A 15,894-nucleotide genomic window follows, 5' to 3' on the forward strand; every position below is an offset into this window, starting at 1 on the left:
GTCGAGACGTGTGTCAACGTTGCCTCAGAAGCCTTTAAAGGCGCAGAGAAGAATGAACAGTGCACGCCACGTGAGACGCGATGGCACGTAGAAGAAATGACGAACAAACACAAAAACAAAACCTAATGCCCCAAAACAGCACACAACATATTGCGCATATCTAACACCCCCCCCCCCCTCAATATGTCGTTCGCACGTCGCCCGGAGTCCCACAACTTGTATCCTTTTACGCCCTCGGGGTACCCAAGGAATATACATTGTACTGCCTTAGGGTCCAGTTTTGACCGTCGACGCTGTTTCTTTATGGCCCAGGCTCTGCATCCATATACCCTTATGTGGTCGATACGGTCTTCTTTCCTGAACCACAGCGCCTCTGGCACCTGCCCGCCAGCCGAGCTTGAGGAACAATTATTTCGTAGGTAACTGGCAGTTACAAGTGCGTCGGCCCAGAGTGTCTTGGGGATACCAGAGTCTAGCAGGAGACACCTTGTCATATCTAACAGAGTCGGATCCATCCTCTCGGCCACGCCGTTTTGCTGGGGCGTGCCTGGAACCATGAGCTGTCGCTGTATTCCATGCTTCTGCAAGTACTGACTAAATAAGTCCCTTCCGGTGTATTCTCCTCCGTTGTCGCTTCGAAGTGTCTTTATAGTCAACCCATGCAAGTTTTCTGCCATTTGCTTCTACTGACGAAATTTTTCCAGTACTTCACCCTTCGTCTTCATTGGATAGACCACAACATACCGTGAGTAGTCGTCAATGAAAGTCTCAAAATAATTTGATCCCCTCATGCACTGTGGGGAGACACTTCCGACGTCTGAATGCACCAGTTCCAATGGTGAAGTGGCTCGCCACGAACTCTGGGTGTGCGGGAAACATTTTCGTTTCAACTTCCCTAGAAAACAGAATTTTCATTCTTCCTTTCACTCATTTCCTCCAAGGAAACGATGCACAACTCCCATGTTAAGGTGTCCGAGACGTCTGTGGAGCAAGGATGCGTCCAAGGCTTTCGATAGTTTCAATGATGGACGCAACTCTTCGACCGTGTACAACCGGCCAACTCGAGTAGCTGTCAAAATTAAATATCCGTTCTTGTCCCGCACTTCTGCTCTCCCACCTCCAAAAACGCCTAGCTCTTCAATTCTTCCGACAGATAGGACATTTCCATCTAAGTCTGGCACGTATAGGACCTCCTTCAAGACGAGTGTCGTCCCGCCGTTCTTCTCTGCGAGCTGCAATTCAACGTGACCTTTCCCAAGTATCTTCCAGACTTCTTTGTTAGCCATCTCCACAGCCGACGGGGCAGAATAAAAGTTCCGCATCTGACTTCTATCTGACGTCATGTGGTCCGTTGCGCCCCTATCCAAATACCACACGTTTGCCGTTGCGCCGCCGTCCTTCGCAGACAGAGCTTTATGCGTCACCTTCCTGGCGTGTGACGGGTGCCCCTTCTCCAAAGAGTCCCTGCGTTGGTCTTCAGAATCACCTTCGCAGTCCTTTGCAATGTGCCCGTACCTCCCACATGTGAAACATCGCACACGTCTCCTGGGCACGGCATGTGATCCACGAGTGGAATTCCTCTTGCCAGCGGGCCGGTCCTTCCTTGTGTCGTACTTCGTCTCACCACGTTTCACCTCAGGCCTGGCTTTGGTCAGAAGAGCTTGTTCCTCTACGCCCAACTGGGTTTGGTCCTCGTCGCGTCGTATTTTTCTCTTCTCTTCGACTAGAAGTCGTGCCTTCACCTCCTTTGTGGTGAGTGTGGCTTCATCTTGTTCGAGTTTTAAGATGAGGGCTTCGTAACTGTCGGGTAAACCCATTAGCATTACCAGTGCCACTTCCTTGTCCGTGAACCCGTATCCTCCATTGGAAAGCTTCCTGTGCAGGTCCATTAGCCTGCTCAAATACTGTTTCATGGGCTCTTCCCTCTTCATCTTGACATTCACAAAATCACGAAGCAACTGCAAAATATGCAACAGTCCATGCTTCGTGCGCAAGGACACAGGCTCCAATGTCATCTAGGTAGTTGTCCTCTACCACCAAAAATAGGAAAGTGAGTGCCTTATTATTGGCTCTCCTCTCGTCGTCAGTCATCTCAGCTCCTTGATATCCCGGGACGACGGCTTCCCAGCAACCCCTTTGCACAAGCGCAGCTTTGGCTCGGATGGACCAGGCATGACAATTTTCCGACGTCAGCTTGGCAATCTTGAACTCGGCTCGTAGCGCCATTCCTCCTTTCCGCATTGGTTACCTTCTTATCCAGCAAGCGTCCCAGTACTAGTGGTCGAGGCGTCCTGGGCCCATAACCTGTTAAACAGTAGTCGCAGGCGCGGCAATACGAGCTAGAGACAAGCAGTCCAGACGTGTGTGAACAGAAGCCTTTAAAGGCGCAGAGAAGAATGAACAGCACACGCCACGCGGGACGCGATGGCACGTACAAGAAATGCCGAACAAACACAAAAACAAAACCTAATGCCCCAAACAGCACACAACATATTGCGCATATCTAACAACCGGGACTTTTCAGTTTTCGCAAAAGTAAAATGAACTTACAGGAGAGAAATTAGTTTTATTTTTCAACGTAATCTCCAGCTGTACTAATGCACTTGTCCCAGCGTTTCACCAGGGCTGACGAAGCCCTTCGAGCAATTGCTGTAAGCAAACTCCGTGGAACGGCCCGCAACTGGCACTACGCTCTTGGGAAACACTACGAAACGTGTTATCTTGGAAAACGGCGTTCCGGACTCAGGTCAGGGATCATCTCACGCTGATAGAATGGCACGCAAAAATCTCTGAAGGCGTTCAAAGTCCAGGGCAATCACTGGACAGCTACACGTTCGCTAAACTCAAGCCCCTTGCCCGTTCTCCAGTTCCCTTGACTGAAAAGCAGCAAATTGACTATCTTCTTCAATGACTTCAAGATTTCAACTTTGTGGCAGCAATTCTTGCCCAGTGACCAAAGACCGTTGCAGACTTCATTGACATCGTCACTGACCTCGAGATTAGCCTCATACATGCCCGACGTTGTCATCGCCTTACGTCTCAGCAACGGACTGATAGTCCACCTCAACCGCGAACGTCAACAACTGGATCACAGATTCAAAATGGTCGCATGTCTTCGTCTACCTCCCCTAGCCACACTTTTCCATCTCCTGCGAACGGCATCACGAACTTTTTGCTTGCTTGTCGCCAACGTATCTCTGCCTTGCCTACAGCTGAGCAGGAAGGGAAATACAAAGTGATATCCGACCAATACGGAGCCCCAGCGTTTCGCCGAGGACAAGATATTTCCACCGAGCTATGTGCTACAAATGTAAAAATATGGGACATTTGGCATCCAAGTGCCCTGGTTCTATGGCTCGCCCTCAGCCCACCATCACTCCATTTCTCATAATCACCCCACCCTCACAATACTTGCATGGCAACATGCAGCAGATGAAACAGGGTAGGCGTGTGGATAATTTCGACCATCTGGGTGCTCCAATAATCTCTGACACACGGTGCTGCAAGCACTGTTTTCCTCCCCCCTTTGCCAGTATGCTCTTAAACACAGCTGTCCCATGAAACAATACCTCATTAAAGTCCCTCTAAAATACCCTTTGTGTTTCAGACACCGCTTGAAGATGCTGCATTCCTCTGGAAAGACTGTTCATCCTGGTCATGCATCTAAGTGCACATCCAGAGCGGTTACTTCCTCATGGTAGTGGACCGAGAGACACGGAACACTAAGTCGTCCGTCCTTCTTGTTCCGTGTCTCTCGGTCCCCTACCATGTGAGTCTATACCACCCTCTCCCTTCTTTCTTTCGTGGTTACTTCCTGTCTAGAAAAAGTTCTAAAAAGTTGCAAAGCAGTGCACAACTTTTCCAAACACGATTTAGCAACCCTGCCATCGAGTCGCAAAACGTTTTTTTTTTATTTTATTTTAAATTCTGATTGTTTTCACACTCCATACTACACGCTCCACAGGATGCCAAGTTTTACTACACTTCTTGGTGCGGTTTCATCTGTCGTTGAGAAGTGAAGCACCATTTAAGTAAGGGGGAATGCTTAAACCTACATTCAGTTCTGCAGGTCTTCTGCAATAAGAAATCATGTTTGCCGTGACAGCATCAGCCACTTCAAGTCAGTCGTACAAGCCACTTTGTTTCACTAGTGCTTCATCTGAAACCTGGCAGAGGCAAGGTTACTGACAAATGTTGTAAATCCATTTGGGCCAATGCCAACAAACTCTTTAGCAGTATTGTAGGATTTGTACGATGGATAACTGGGCCACACGGTCATTTGGTTTCAAGGTGCAATCTGCTTCAAGGTGCAAAGTTTCTGTGCAATCCAAAATCACTTATACTTTAAGATAAGAGCCCCTGAAACACCGCTAGCATAAATTCATCCACAATCTGCATTGATGGCCATATTGGTGTTTGTTGCAAGTACTTGCCAAGCAACTTCATTCAAAACGAGCACAGTTCACTAATGTAGGGAAGACTGACATACATTGTACCGGTATGCTAGGTTCTGCTCAAGCCAGCCCACCCTCAGTCTTACCAGAACAAGTATGAGGTGGTCTTCAACAGAAAATGTTGGATGTCTCCCACTATTCGATAGACTTCCATTGCAAGCGTTTTTGTAGTCTTCGTACCTAATCTCCACAAATGTGAAGAACTTCTTGAAACGTTCTCGACTTTAAACCCTATATAAAGGTGAACTTTTCCATCGTCTGAGAAGATATCAGAGGGAGTAGGCTTGAGCACTTTCTATTCTATTGCCTTGATTTGGTTTTTGTCTGTCTGTCAGTCATCACATATACATAGGGCCTGGCCATTTCAGGATATGGTATTCAGCCACACTGAAGGGTAAATATCGGGTTATATTTCGCTTGAATAATTCGGGTGTAATCGGGTTTAACTGAACATGATTCAACCAGATTTTGGGTGAATCAAATCATGTGCAAATCTTTCATTCATTCGACGTAATACACTCAACACGCTAATAGACACAGAGTACTAATATTTAGTCCATGCATTTAAGAGGCAACATGGTCACTGTTTTGACTGTTTGTATGAGCATATGTATCTTTGCATTTACAACACGGTTCACAAAGTTTTGTGTAAATTGCGATCACCTTGGATGCCCCTGGTTCGATGATGATGATTGGGAGTTTTTTTAGCGCAGCGACAACTGGGAGCCCCTGGTTCGAGGAAGTACGGGGTTAAACACTGCTTTTGCCGGTAAATATCGGGCGCAATCAGGTATAACCCTAAAATGTCAGGCCCTACGAATACATGACTCTAGCTATTCGCGCTCATTGGAGAACTGATCATTTGCTGCTGCAAGTGTGCCACATAAGTTGTCATGTTGACGGCTCTGTGTGCCATTTAGCTCAGCATCTCTCGCACAAAGCCAAGTTGCAACCCTTATGAAGGTCCATGTTTCCTTAAGATACCTCAGCAAGATCCGTTAGCATTTTGTTTATGTAACACTTCAATGGTTGTTCGAAGCTCTGCATTTCCACAAACTATGTCTGCAGCAGCCTTTCCTTGAAAATCATTCAACTTGATCATGCACAGTAGCATCCAGAAGGGCTGGAATAAGGAAAGCACTTATTATTTACTATACCACAGATTAACAGCTGCTGGTATACTGAAGTAAATGCAGTCACCATGTTATGTGTTGCTTGCTACACCACACATGTTCTGGAATGCACTGGTGTTGGCGTCAACCTCCACAGGTGGCACCCGCACGCTTCTCTCGCCTTCAAAGGAGGTTTCTATGCTCACTTCCACGGCAACATCAAGAAGCGAATATGACCCATTCTGTGAGTCTAAAGCAACAACAAGTGCATGTCTATTAGTTTCACATAAGAAAATAAATAAAATATATAGGAACACACTGCCTGCTCATAGGTAAATTATTGTGTGTTTCAGAGCACCCACTTCGAACTGTATGTTGAAACTATATGTCTACCTCCAATGAGAAGTAGGATAGCTATGAGTTACACAAAACTCTCTGCTGAGAAAACTGTTACGGTTTGAACTGCATATCCTGCTGAGCTGAGTTACATCAAGACTTACTCTTTCCAAATGCTGCCTGCATGAACGTGCCAGGTTTCAAGAAACGTGGCACTTTGTCCATGTACTGCCTCTTCCCACAAGAATTGAAGTGGGCGCCACAAAGCTTGTAGCTAGGTTTAGGCTTCCATGGCTCTGGCAGCACCGTGTCTTGAACCAGGGCCTGTATCCAAAGTTCTCGTGCAGCATTTTCTTTTGGAAAATAGTGCCAGGAAACTTCTCTGTTGCGCAATGAATGGTGCTTGCACTCTGGAACAATACATCGGTTGCCACCTCGAGGAGGCCTCGTGACTACGGCTGAAAAAGTAGCACAAAGCGTTGTGTGTATTGTGTTATGTAGCTATTGTCTAACCCACAGCACCCTGTAACTTTCACGTGTACAAGTTGGAAGCACAACATGTGCAAGGATGTGTGTTATGTAATTCTCAATTTTAATGCAATGCGTGCTTGTATTACACAAGTATAACAGCTTTATAGCGATGACCTACCCGATCACTCGACTACAGTCATAGGATATGCTGAGATATATATATACATTTTAGTTCAGAACCCAGAAAGGTGGGCATACAAACGTACAAACACGCGTAATCACTCCCTTTCCTTGGTATATGTCTCCTTAGAATTCAAGTACGCATATACTGAAGCGTGCGAGTTATACCAAATCAAGTGAACTGCGCTATCAAGTAGACGTTACTCTGCAATGTCAACGACTGTGGTTTCGATACGATTAACAAAGATGGATTAACAAACTGCCGGTGCCTTTTCTTCAACTGCTACTACTATTCATTAATGATGATGGTATTAGTTTCCTTGCATTGTTTGATTTCCATTACTACACGCTTCAATTCAACAACATGAGGGCGCAAATAAATATCACAGAACACCATTTCTTGTGTACCCCCACTGTGCCAGTCACAATACATAGACTGACTACTGCAAAGCATGTACTACGGTATTTAACTTTACCTACCTTGTGAATGTCTATTCCTCTGTCTCTAAGAGTACTACATAGTCGACATGGAAACGTGAAAGCAGACAGACCGTACGTCAAAACAATATACCCAGTAACAGCTTTTAATGTGGAGATGAGAAGAAAAACACTTGCCACGATGCATTGCGACACTGTAGACACAGCATCATCGTGCAGCACATAAGCGTCTACTGTAAATAGTGTAATAGTGTTGACAGATGTTCAATAAATTTCCTGAAACAACAAAGTTCAAACGGACGCCACCATTGAGGTGGACCAGGTGACATGAGGCCGGTGGGTCTTATGTGGGGGTCGCATGTTCAGAGAAGTGACAGGCATGTAAGAGGAAGGGGGGAACAGGATGCTCTTTACGTAGAGATTCGTCATAGCACGGTCCCTCAATATGCTATCAGGTCAGGAAACTCTACTCGAATACAATAGGCAAGGTCACTTAGGGAGCATAGTACGCATCGTTTAGGGGGAGACGCCCTTGTTGAACAGAAGATGTTTTGGCAGCACCGAGTGTCCTCTGTGAAGACTGGAGCCGTTATTTTCTAAGGTTCGATTCTGGTTCAGAGCAGAAACAATTAACAATCAAACCGGTTCATGATTTGAATCACTACATTTCGTATCAGTGAACCGATTTCGGCCTGTTGACTATTGACTCAGTGCAGATTGTGAATTTTCGTTATTGTCTTTTTCTGACACGCAAAACTGTAACTTAATTAGATTGCAACATGATTTAAATCCACAAGACAGTGAATTCCGTCTTACTAAGTGTTGCCTGATTGTATTTTCCAACTAGAAATTGGCTGACAAGATTTGGATGTCAAGTTCAGTAGTGGAACATCATTGTGATGCAAATTGCCTGGGCATGATTAAAAGCGTTAAAAACCCCAGTGCCGGGGAGCTAAAAAGACAGACACATACACATTGCACTGACTGGCGAACCAAGCCAGTCAGTTCGCCAGTCAGTGCAATGTGTATGTGTCTGTCTTTTTAGCTCCCCGGGACTGGGGTTTTTAACGCTTTTAATCATGATTCCAGAAAACCGAACAGCCCGATTTTTAATCCTTTTTGCCTGGTCATATAAATCAAGTCAGTTCCAGGACATTCCACTGAACAAACTATCTAAAATGATGAAATGGCACAAAGTTTTTGTCCCTATCATTTTAGATAGTTCGTTCAGTGGAATGTCCTGGAACTGACCTCAATGAATAACGGAATGGCATGTAGAGCTTTTGTCTCCATCATTTAACACAGTTTGCTCAGTGCAATGTCCTGGAACTGACCTCAATGAATAACGGAATGGCATGTAGAGCTTTTGTCTCCATCATTTAACACAGTTTGCTCAGTGCAATGTCCTGGAACTGACCTCAATGAATGACGGAATGGCATGTAAAGCTTTTGTCCCCATCATTTTAGATAGTTCGTTGAGTGCAATGTCCTGAAACTGACCTCAATGAATGACGGAATGGCACGTAAAGTTTTTGTCGTGTGACGAATTCAATCTCTCTCTATTATTTTTTCTGCCAACATCAACATTGTACAACATTATGTAGAGTTTTGTTTGGAAATGATCACTGTTGTCATAGCATAAAAGGAAATCAGGGGAAAAAGCAGTACATTTCTCGCGTTATTGTAGCCTTTCCCTTGAAATTCAGAATGAAGACAAGGACGCGACAATTTTTAGACAATGATACATGGCAATGAATGAGTTCTAGCGTTTCTAGTTTGTAGCAAATACATATTTTCGTTGACAAACTATGGATGACAGGTACTTTTGATGCCCTGCAGAAACAAGGTGTAAAAAAAAGCGAAAGAGAGAGAGAGAGAAACCGATACGAGGATAAACTGTCATCTCTAGCCTGCAGTGTCAGGTAGAATTGGAAGACTTGGTAGACTAAGAAAATCGTTGATTCACACCAAATCCTCGGTCTTGTGTATTATGTTTTCAAAATAGAGTGAAAGGATTGACACTATGCCATATGGCTTGCCAGATGGCTATATGGCTCAATTGTTCCACGCAAGCAATCCAGCTGTACTGTTCCGCGAAGCAGTAGCTGCTTCAGAGTATTTTGGTGGAGTGGTAGAAACAATTTTTGAATTTAATGAACAATTTACAAAACCGATTTTTTTGACAAAACATCTTTTCCCGCAAGTTCTGCTCTCAGACATGTTATCATATTGACATTGTGTTAAAAGACCCATCATTCAAAAAAATTTCGGGTTCTTGGTGTTTGAGCAAATGATACACATGTCACACACTGTGTCACACACACTTTGTGCAGTCACAGGCAAATTGTCTGTGGGTGTAGATGTTCTGTTAGCACCTGAAGACTACGAGGAGATCAAACAGAATTGGCGTGAACTTGAGAAAGAAGCCGAAGAGATGGCAACTATAGTAGACGACGAGGTGAAGCTTGACGACGCAAAGGAAGGTACGAAAGACCAGTGTATCTTTGAGGAGGAGGAAGTAGTTGCAAAAACAAAATTACGGCAATTCAGTGCAGTTACCTGTAAATGTAGTCGATTGTGAGACGCATGAGCAAGCAGATAAAAGCGAAGAGTCACGCAAGCTTGCTGCTGAGCAAAAGGAAGATGAGACTTTGAAGGAGATATGGGAAGAAGCTAGAGAAGGAATCCATGGCATGGTTGTAGATGATGGTCCTTTATTGCACGAGGAAACGAACGGGTCAGGCGTGTTTGTAACTAGTGTTGCGGGTTGGATGCAGAAAAGATGTTCTCACCTTGGCGCAGAACTCGCTTTGGGGAGGCCACTTTTCAACGAAAGTGTGGTGAAACGAAGTAGTGGGTGAAAAGCGCGTTTTATTGTCTGTCGGTGGTATCAGCCATCAAGAAACACTGTCAGTCATGCCATAACTGACAGATATTCTCTAGGAGCAAGACAACTGACCGTGTTCCGATTACCCCTCTAATTCAACCTGAGAAACAGTTCGATGCAGCGATTGTATTGGACCTTTGGACCCATCATCAGTGAGTGGACATAAATATGTGCTCAGTGTAGTAGACCTGAGTACCAGGTGGCCTGAAGTTGTGCCATTGAAAAATCTAATTGCAAAGGCTACATGCCAAGCTCTGACCGAGACATTCGCTAGATATGGAATGCCAGAAGTGATCAGCTGTGGTCAAGGCACCAATTTTACTTGCAAACTGACTGAGTAACTAGCGACCAGAATGGGAGTCGATATGCGGTTCTCGACACCAGATTATCCACAAAGCAATGGTCTTGTGGGATGGTGGAATGGAATGGTGTAATGGAACGTTTAAGGCATGTGATCCAAGCTGAGGGCAGAGAGTGGACAAATATGTACCAGAAAGTGAAACCGGAACGGAACCGAAAACCGCTTAGAACCCTAATTATTTCAAGAATCGTAACGAGAACATAACTGCAATTCACCATCAGCGGTTAACCGAAACCTTAATCTGAACCAAAAACTATTATTTCGGTTACCAATTCAGAAGAATTGGTTCAAGAGTGAACGCGAACAACTTTGGATGTGATATTTGTATCGCTTTACAACTCTGATTAGTGTTGTTATTGTAAGTGCTGTCGCTACAATAGATATCTTCGGCATATGCTTTTTGTCCAGAAGTTGTGTAGACAAGAGACCATCTTATGCGATGGGACCCATAATCGGATGACACTCGCACCGTATGACTGTGTAGTCCCTTATGAGTTATGTATTATTGTGATCATTTAATGTCTGAATCATAGCACGTTGCTTGTATCCACGTCTGTTTACTTAACTGCTGAACAAGCGCAGTTTTTCTTGCCTTGTAGCTTGTTACAGCACGAGCGAAATGAATGTTCACGAGATAATACAGGCAGCAACAAATTATTTAACGTCGAATGTCACAAATGGCAAAAGTGTGTCAGCAGATGGCACTGCACCACCTTCTCGAAGTGCAACAGATGAATATGTTCATTTTTACCCAATTGCACTTTGTAGCTTTCATTTTGCAACATCCACATAGCCTGCAGATACATCCTAAAGAAAACGGAAAAAATACGAGTTCACTTGTTTGGTTACCGGTAACCACAAATATTAAAATGCCAAATCCCATACCGTAACCAAAACCGCTTTCAGACATGTGACACTGAACCGTAACCGAACCGATATCTGTTTCGGTTTCAGTCCGTGGTATGTACCCTGCTTGCTATGGGCGTACAGAGAAGTACCTAATAAAGTAACAGGAATGTCCCCTTTCCAATTGATGTTTGGTTGCATACCTAACGATCCACTTTCTATTCTAAAACAAACATGGACAGGTGACTGGACACCACCTATTGGGCTAAATAAACCAGCTAGCACTTATTTAAAGGATCTACGAGAACGTATGTCATCCATGCACTAAAGCAAAAGGAGGCACACCTCACGCTACAATTTGAGGGCTAGGACAAAGGAATTCAAGCCAGAAGATGTAGTTTTAACACTGGAGAGTGATAGAAGAAGCAATGAGCAGTTAAATAGTAACGGTAGAGGAACAGTGCTTCACAAATTTCCATCGGAGACCGGATACAGGTAATCCTGATATTTTCTTTCAACGTTTTTGTTCCACGTTTGTGATTGTAAGGTTCGCGGTTAAGGATCACAAATTCGCGAAATCGTAACTTCTATCACCCACCCTCTTCAACGTCTATATCAATTATCTCCTCACAAGACTAGAAAATGAAACACAAGGAGTCAACCTAAAGGCACTGACAACCACCGGACATGCCATCGAGACCAAAATCACTGCATTAGCCTTTGCAGACGACATAGCTTTAGTTGCCCAGTCAGAGGAAGATCTCCAACCCAAACTTGGTATATGCACGGTAGAGGCTCACAAGAAACATGCCATTTGCTAATGATGACGATCTGTGAAATATTTTAATTGTGTTATCTGTGAATAATTTTGGGCATTCCTTAGAAATGTTTTGTCTATTTAAAAAATATATACTTACGAATATTGTTGGTACAACTAAAGCAACTAGGCTAGTATTTCCTTTGCTTTGACAATCGTGGAATGCACAAGGCTAGACAAGTATGTAACTGAATCCCAATCGACAGGCAAGATGCCAGCAGTATCTGACCCTGCTGGCAAGCCTGGCACACTGAATGAGAGCGACAAGCTGCACTGTCCCGTCTTTCAGCATGTCGTCTTGCAATATACGTTATGGCAAAAAATATGGCCCCTCATCAGCATGCAATATATGTTAACAAAATAAACCTCCCTTAGTTACGGTTAGGTTTCAATGAGATCATCAATCGCCCTGAAAATAGTCATTGTCATAAGCCTCGGGGCGAACACAGGCACAGGTATAATTTACGTCCCGTTGTGTTGTGACTGCCCTGCTTGTGTTGGCCTTGGAGGAACACAGGCCCTTTGTCAACAAGCCAGCGTCATGTTCTGTGGTACTATGTTTCGTTGGGATCTGAAACCCCGACAACCATTTAGTAGTTGGTATCCGGTTTGCTACAGCAGAGGACGTGCAGCGCCCTCAGTGGCAAGAGCTAAAAGATGACAAGAAAATAAACGAGCGCGTCTCGTTTGATTCCCGGCAGACGCTCAGCACAGACCTGCATTCTTTCTCTCTTTATCTACAAACTTAGTGACGAAGACGGCTCAGATGGCTTTTCGTGGTTGCCTACATTGAGCGGTTCTTGGGACGGACTCAGCAATAGGCAATACAATCTCGACATCAGCATAAGGCAGCGTCGCCTAAGAGACAATGCCACGAACGTCTCGACTGTCGCTTGCGTCTCTACAGTCTGGTCTGCTGGTATTTATACGTTTACCCTGTATTTACCCTGTACGATACAGTTTTCTGCTGGCTGACGCACAGGCGGCAGGGAACGTCACCACTCTCTAGTGCCATGTGATCGGCACCTTTCGCCACGTCACTACTTTCTTGTCTCCGGAGCGGAAGCCGGATACCTCGTCCTCCCGGCACAGATTCTGACGACTGACGGCATCTGCTGCGGGCACAGATGACGTGGCGCGTTCGTGTTCGATTTGATTGGCATAGCAGAGCAACATCTGCCCCTGTGGAAGCTGAGCGAGGAACGATACCGGAATGTTCCCAAAAAAACACCACCTTTGAGAAAAGATGTGTCAGGAACTTAAAAAGATGCACGCGGACGTCCACATTACAACAGGTGGGTGCACACAAAACGCGATATTTTTTTCTTTTGCGGCATCCTCAACAGATATTGTGAATAATGTTTTTTTCGTCGAAACGAAGAAAATTTCAAGACGAGAAGCACACGAAAACAGCAACAAAGAGCGGATCCGCGACACCGGTATACACTGGCAGTGGCAAGTGGCAGTTTTACAGTGCCCTCACATTCCTTGAGCCAAAACTGCCCGTCTGGTCCTGTCATAATTACTGGATTGCAAGAGGTAAGCGCGCGAAAATCACAGTATTTAGGCGCGAGATGATAGCAAATAAGCTTGGATGAAGGATGAAGGGAGGTAGGCGAAGGAGCAGAAGATTTTTATTATGGGCTAAAGTTTTCTGTCTGCGATCACCCCCATGGTATATGTGATGTGTTCTGAGTGAAATTGGTTTGCCTTTCTGGCTGCTTGTTTCACGCAGGCACGGCAGCGAGATGAGCAGCAGAGCATACCTCCTCAGGTTGAGGAGCAGGATTCAAGTGTATTCCATTCCCTGGAGTCTCTTCAGCTTGATGAAGGTCAGCGAGAAGAAACGATGAGGCAACACGAGTTCGACAGCTCGCCAGATGATGCAGCTATCGCGTCCCCATGGCTTCCTGCTCCTCGTCAGCACAAGAGGACAAGGAGCAAGAACAGCGACGAATGCAGTGAGAGGGCTGCGACATTGGGCAAAACTGCAGCAGCACGGGCCGCACCATCACCACAGGCCGATGGGCAAATTGTTGAATGCAGTCTATGTCAGGTGCCTGTGACACTACGAAATGTGGCGGAACTAAGGATATTAACTTTGCTAAATAAAAGCGCACGCTGATTGTGTCAAGTATAATCTGTAGTCATTCTTTTAATTTTCTACGTGCGCACTAAACACGCGTGTATACGGTATTTGGGAGAAGAGTGGACGCCAGATCAACTTTGCATGTTTACGCTTTTGATAATTGCATTGTTTCCAAATTATAGGTCATTCTTTTAATTCTGCCTTTTAATTTATAGGTCATTCTGTCCCTCGCAGGACAATAGACAAACGTTTCCATGCAAAAGTGTTGTATGCTCGCGCAGGGTTCCTTTGTGCACGTGCTGGCTGTTCTATGCAAATATATTTGCCAGACGTGTTTAAATAACCAACCAAACAAAGGTACAACAGATTTTCAGAACCAATAAATAAAGAATTAGCAGACAGGGATCTAAAGAACCCATGAGCAATGGCCACATAAAAGATAAGAGGGACAAACGGTGCGGGAAAATGGGACATCCGGGGAATTGGGGTTAAAAGGTGGTGAAAACGAGGGCACATGTATGGGACGTCATAAGATAAGTTGCAAGCAGCGTACGTGAAACACAGAACTCTTGTTGCATTGCGTGGGAAGGCCCAAGTGACCTTAGGGGCTCAAAAGAAAATTGGGATATTATGAAGAATGCACAGCTACATTATGGATTCAGCAACTGCAGGGGACCGCCGTGCACGTTTAATCCTTGTGGTTCCAAAGAAAAAAAATAAATTACAGAAATTTTACGTTCGCAATCAGCACTGTAGCCAGATCTTAGAATTGCGATACACATTACAATACAATATACGATAAGCACACATTTTAATCTTTTAAACTCGTACATCCTGCACACAAATGGAGGAGTGTGCAGAGGAACATGAGCATGTGGTGCAAAGATGACGTGCTATTCAGCATTAACCATAGGAAGCACCACAGTGATCATGCAATGGTTGAAAATGTTTTGAAAAAGAGACAACTGAGCTGAAAAAAGCAAAAAAAACAACAACACAAAACAGCTTTCATCACTGGTACAGAGATCCACTTGTGCTGAAGCAGGGATGGGCAGTATTTACATACACTGTAATTAAAATACTATTTAAAATATAAATACATGTATTTATATTTTGTATCTAAATACAGACTCAAAAAAATTTATTGATAATTATATTTAAATACCAATTTTTCGGTGTTTGTTTTTGTAAATACTTTATAAATACTCCTAAATACAGTATATACTGACTTATATCTTAAAGTCGCCTTGCATTTGACCATTCGGGAAGAAGGGAGAGTTTGGGATGCAGTTATTCCGTGTTTGCGCTAGCATATGCACACAACAAACCATTTTAGATTGCAAGTTTTTCACTGTTGTTGTAGACAACGGTCGCGACTAGCCAATTACCTTGTTGTACGAAGCATCTTCGGCAAATTTAGTATAAGACTTTGTTCATCGGCACCTGTGGAGATGCTGTTCTCCTTTACGAATCTGATTGTACGGCCGAACAGAAAATGCCTAAAAGATGCTGTCTTCGAGAAACTTCTAATATTAAAACCCCCATGATAATGTAACAAATAAATGCTATTGTTTTTTGCTGATTTGTTGTTATAAGCATCGTTATTTGTGTAATTCCAGATGACATTTTCCTCCTAGTATTTATGGTAGTAGTTAGTATTTAAATACTGTACTATATTTTGCATTTAAATACCCCTTTCAACAAACTATTTTGTATTTAGGTATATTTAAATACTGAAAAAATGTATTTATGCGCATCCCTGTGCTGAAGTAAGACCGCAGAGTGCCGCGCACAAAGGCTACGCGCGACGAATATCGTGCGTGCATTGGTGGTATATCAAATGCCCTAGACTGGGTGATGCAGTTAGGGTGCAGTTCACATGAAGGATGGGTCGCACTGCTTG

The 15,894-nt window shown here is 44.3% G+C and overlaps 1 protein-coding gene across 8 annotated transcripts in view; it reads right to left on the reverse strand.

The window, feature by feature from the left end:
* LOC135371405 (piggyBac transposable element-derived protein 3-like) overlaps nucleotides 1-15,894 on the reverse strand; it is a 140,239-nt gene that overhangs the window by 36,191 nt on the left and 88,154 nt on the right. The window contains exons 11-13 of one of the 8 annotated variants that reach the window (XM_064605471.1): nucleotides 6,067-6,360; nucleotides 5,655-5,816; nucleotides 3,888-5,577 (exon numbers count right to left, since the gene is read on the reverse strand). The exons of the other annotated variants lie outside the window; for them this stretch is intronic. Coding sequence (XP_064461541.1) covers nucleotides 5,659-5,816; nucleotides 6,067-6,360 — 452 coding nt within the window. The 3' untranslated portion in view covers nucleotides 3,888-5,577; nucleotides 5,655-5,658. Of the gene's footprint in view, nucleotides 1-3,887; nucleotides 5,578-5,654; nucleotides 5,817-6,066; nucleotides 6,361-15,894 lie in introns of those variants that run through there. 8 annotated transcript variants of the gene reach the window in all.

The sequence above is a fragment of the Ornithodoros turicata genome, unplaced genomic scaffold (genome assembly GCF_037126465.1).
Source record: "Ornithodoros turicata isolate Travis unplaced genomic scaffold, ASM3712646v1 Chromosome11, whole genome shotgun sequence".
NCBI classification, from domain to species: Eukaryota; Metazoa; Arthropoda; class Arachnida; order Ixodida; family Argasidae; genus Ornithodoros; species Ornithodoros turicata.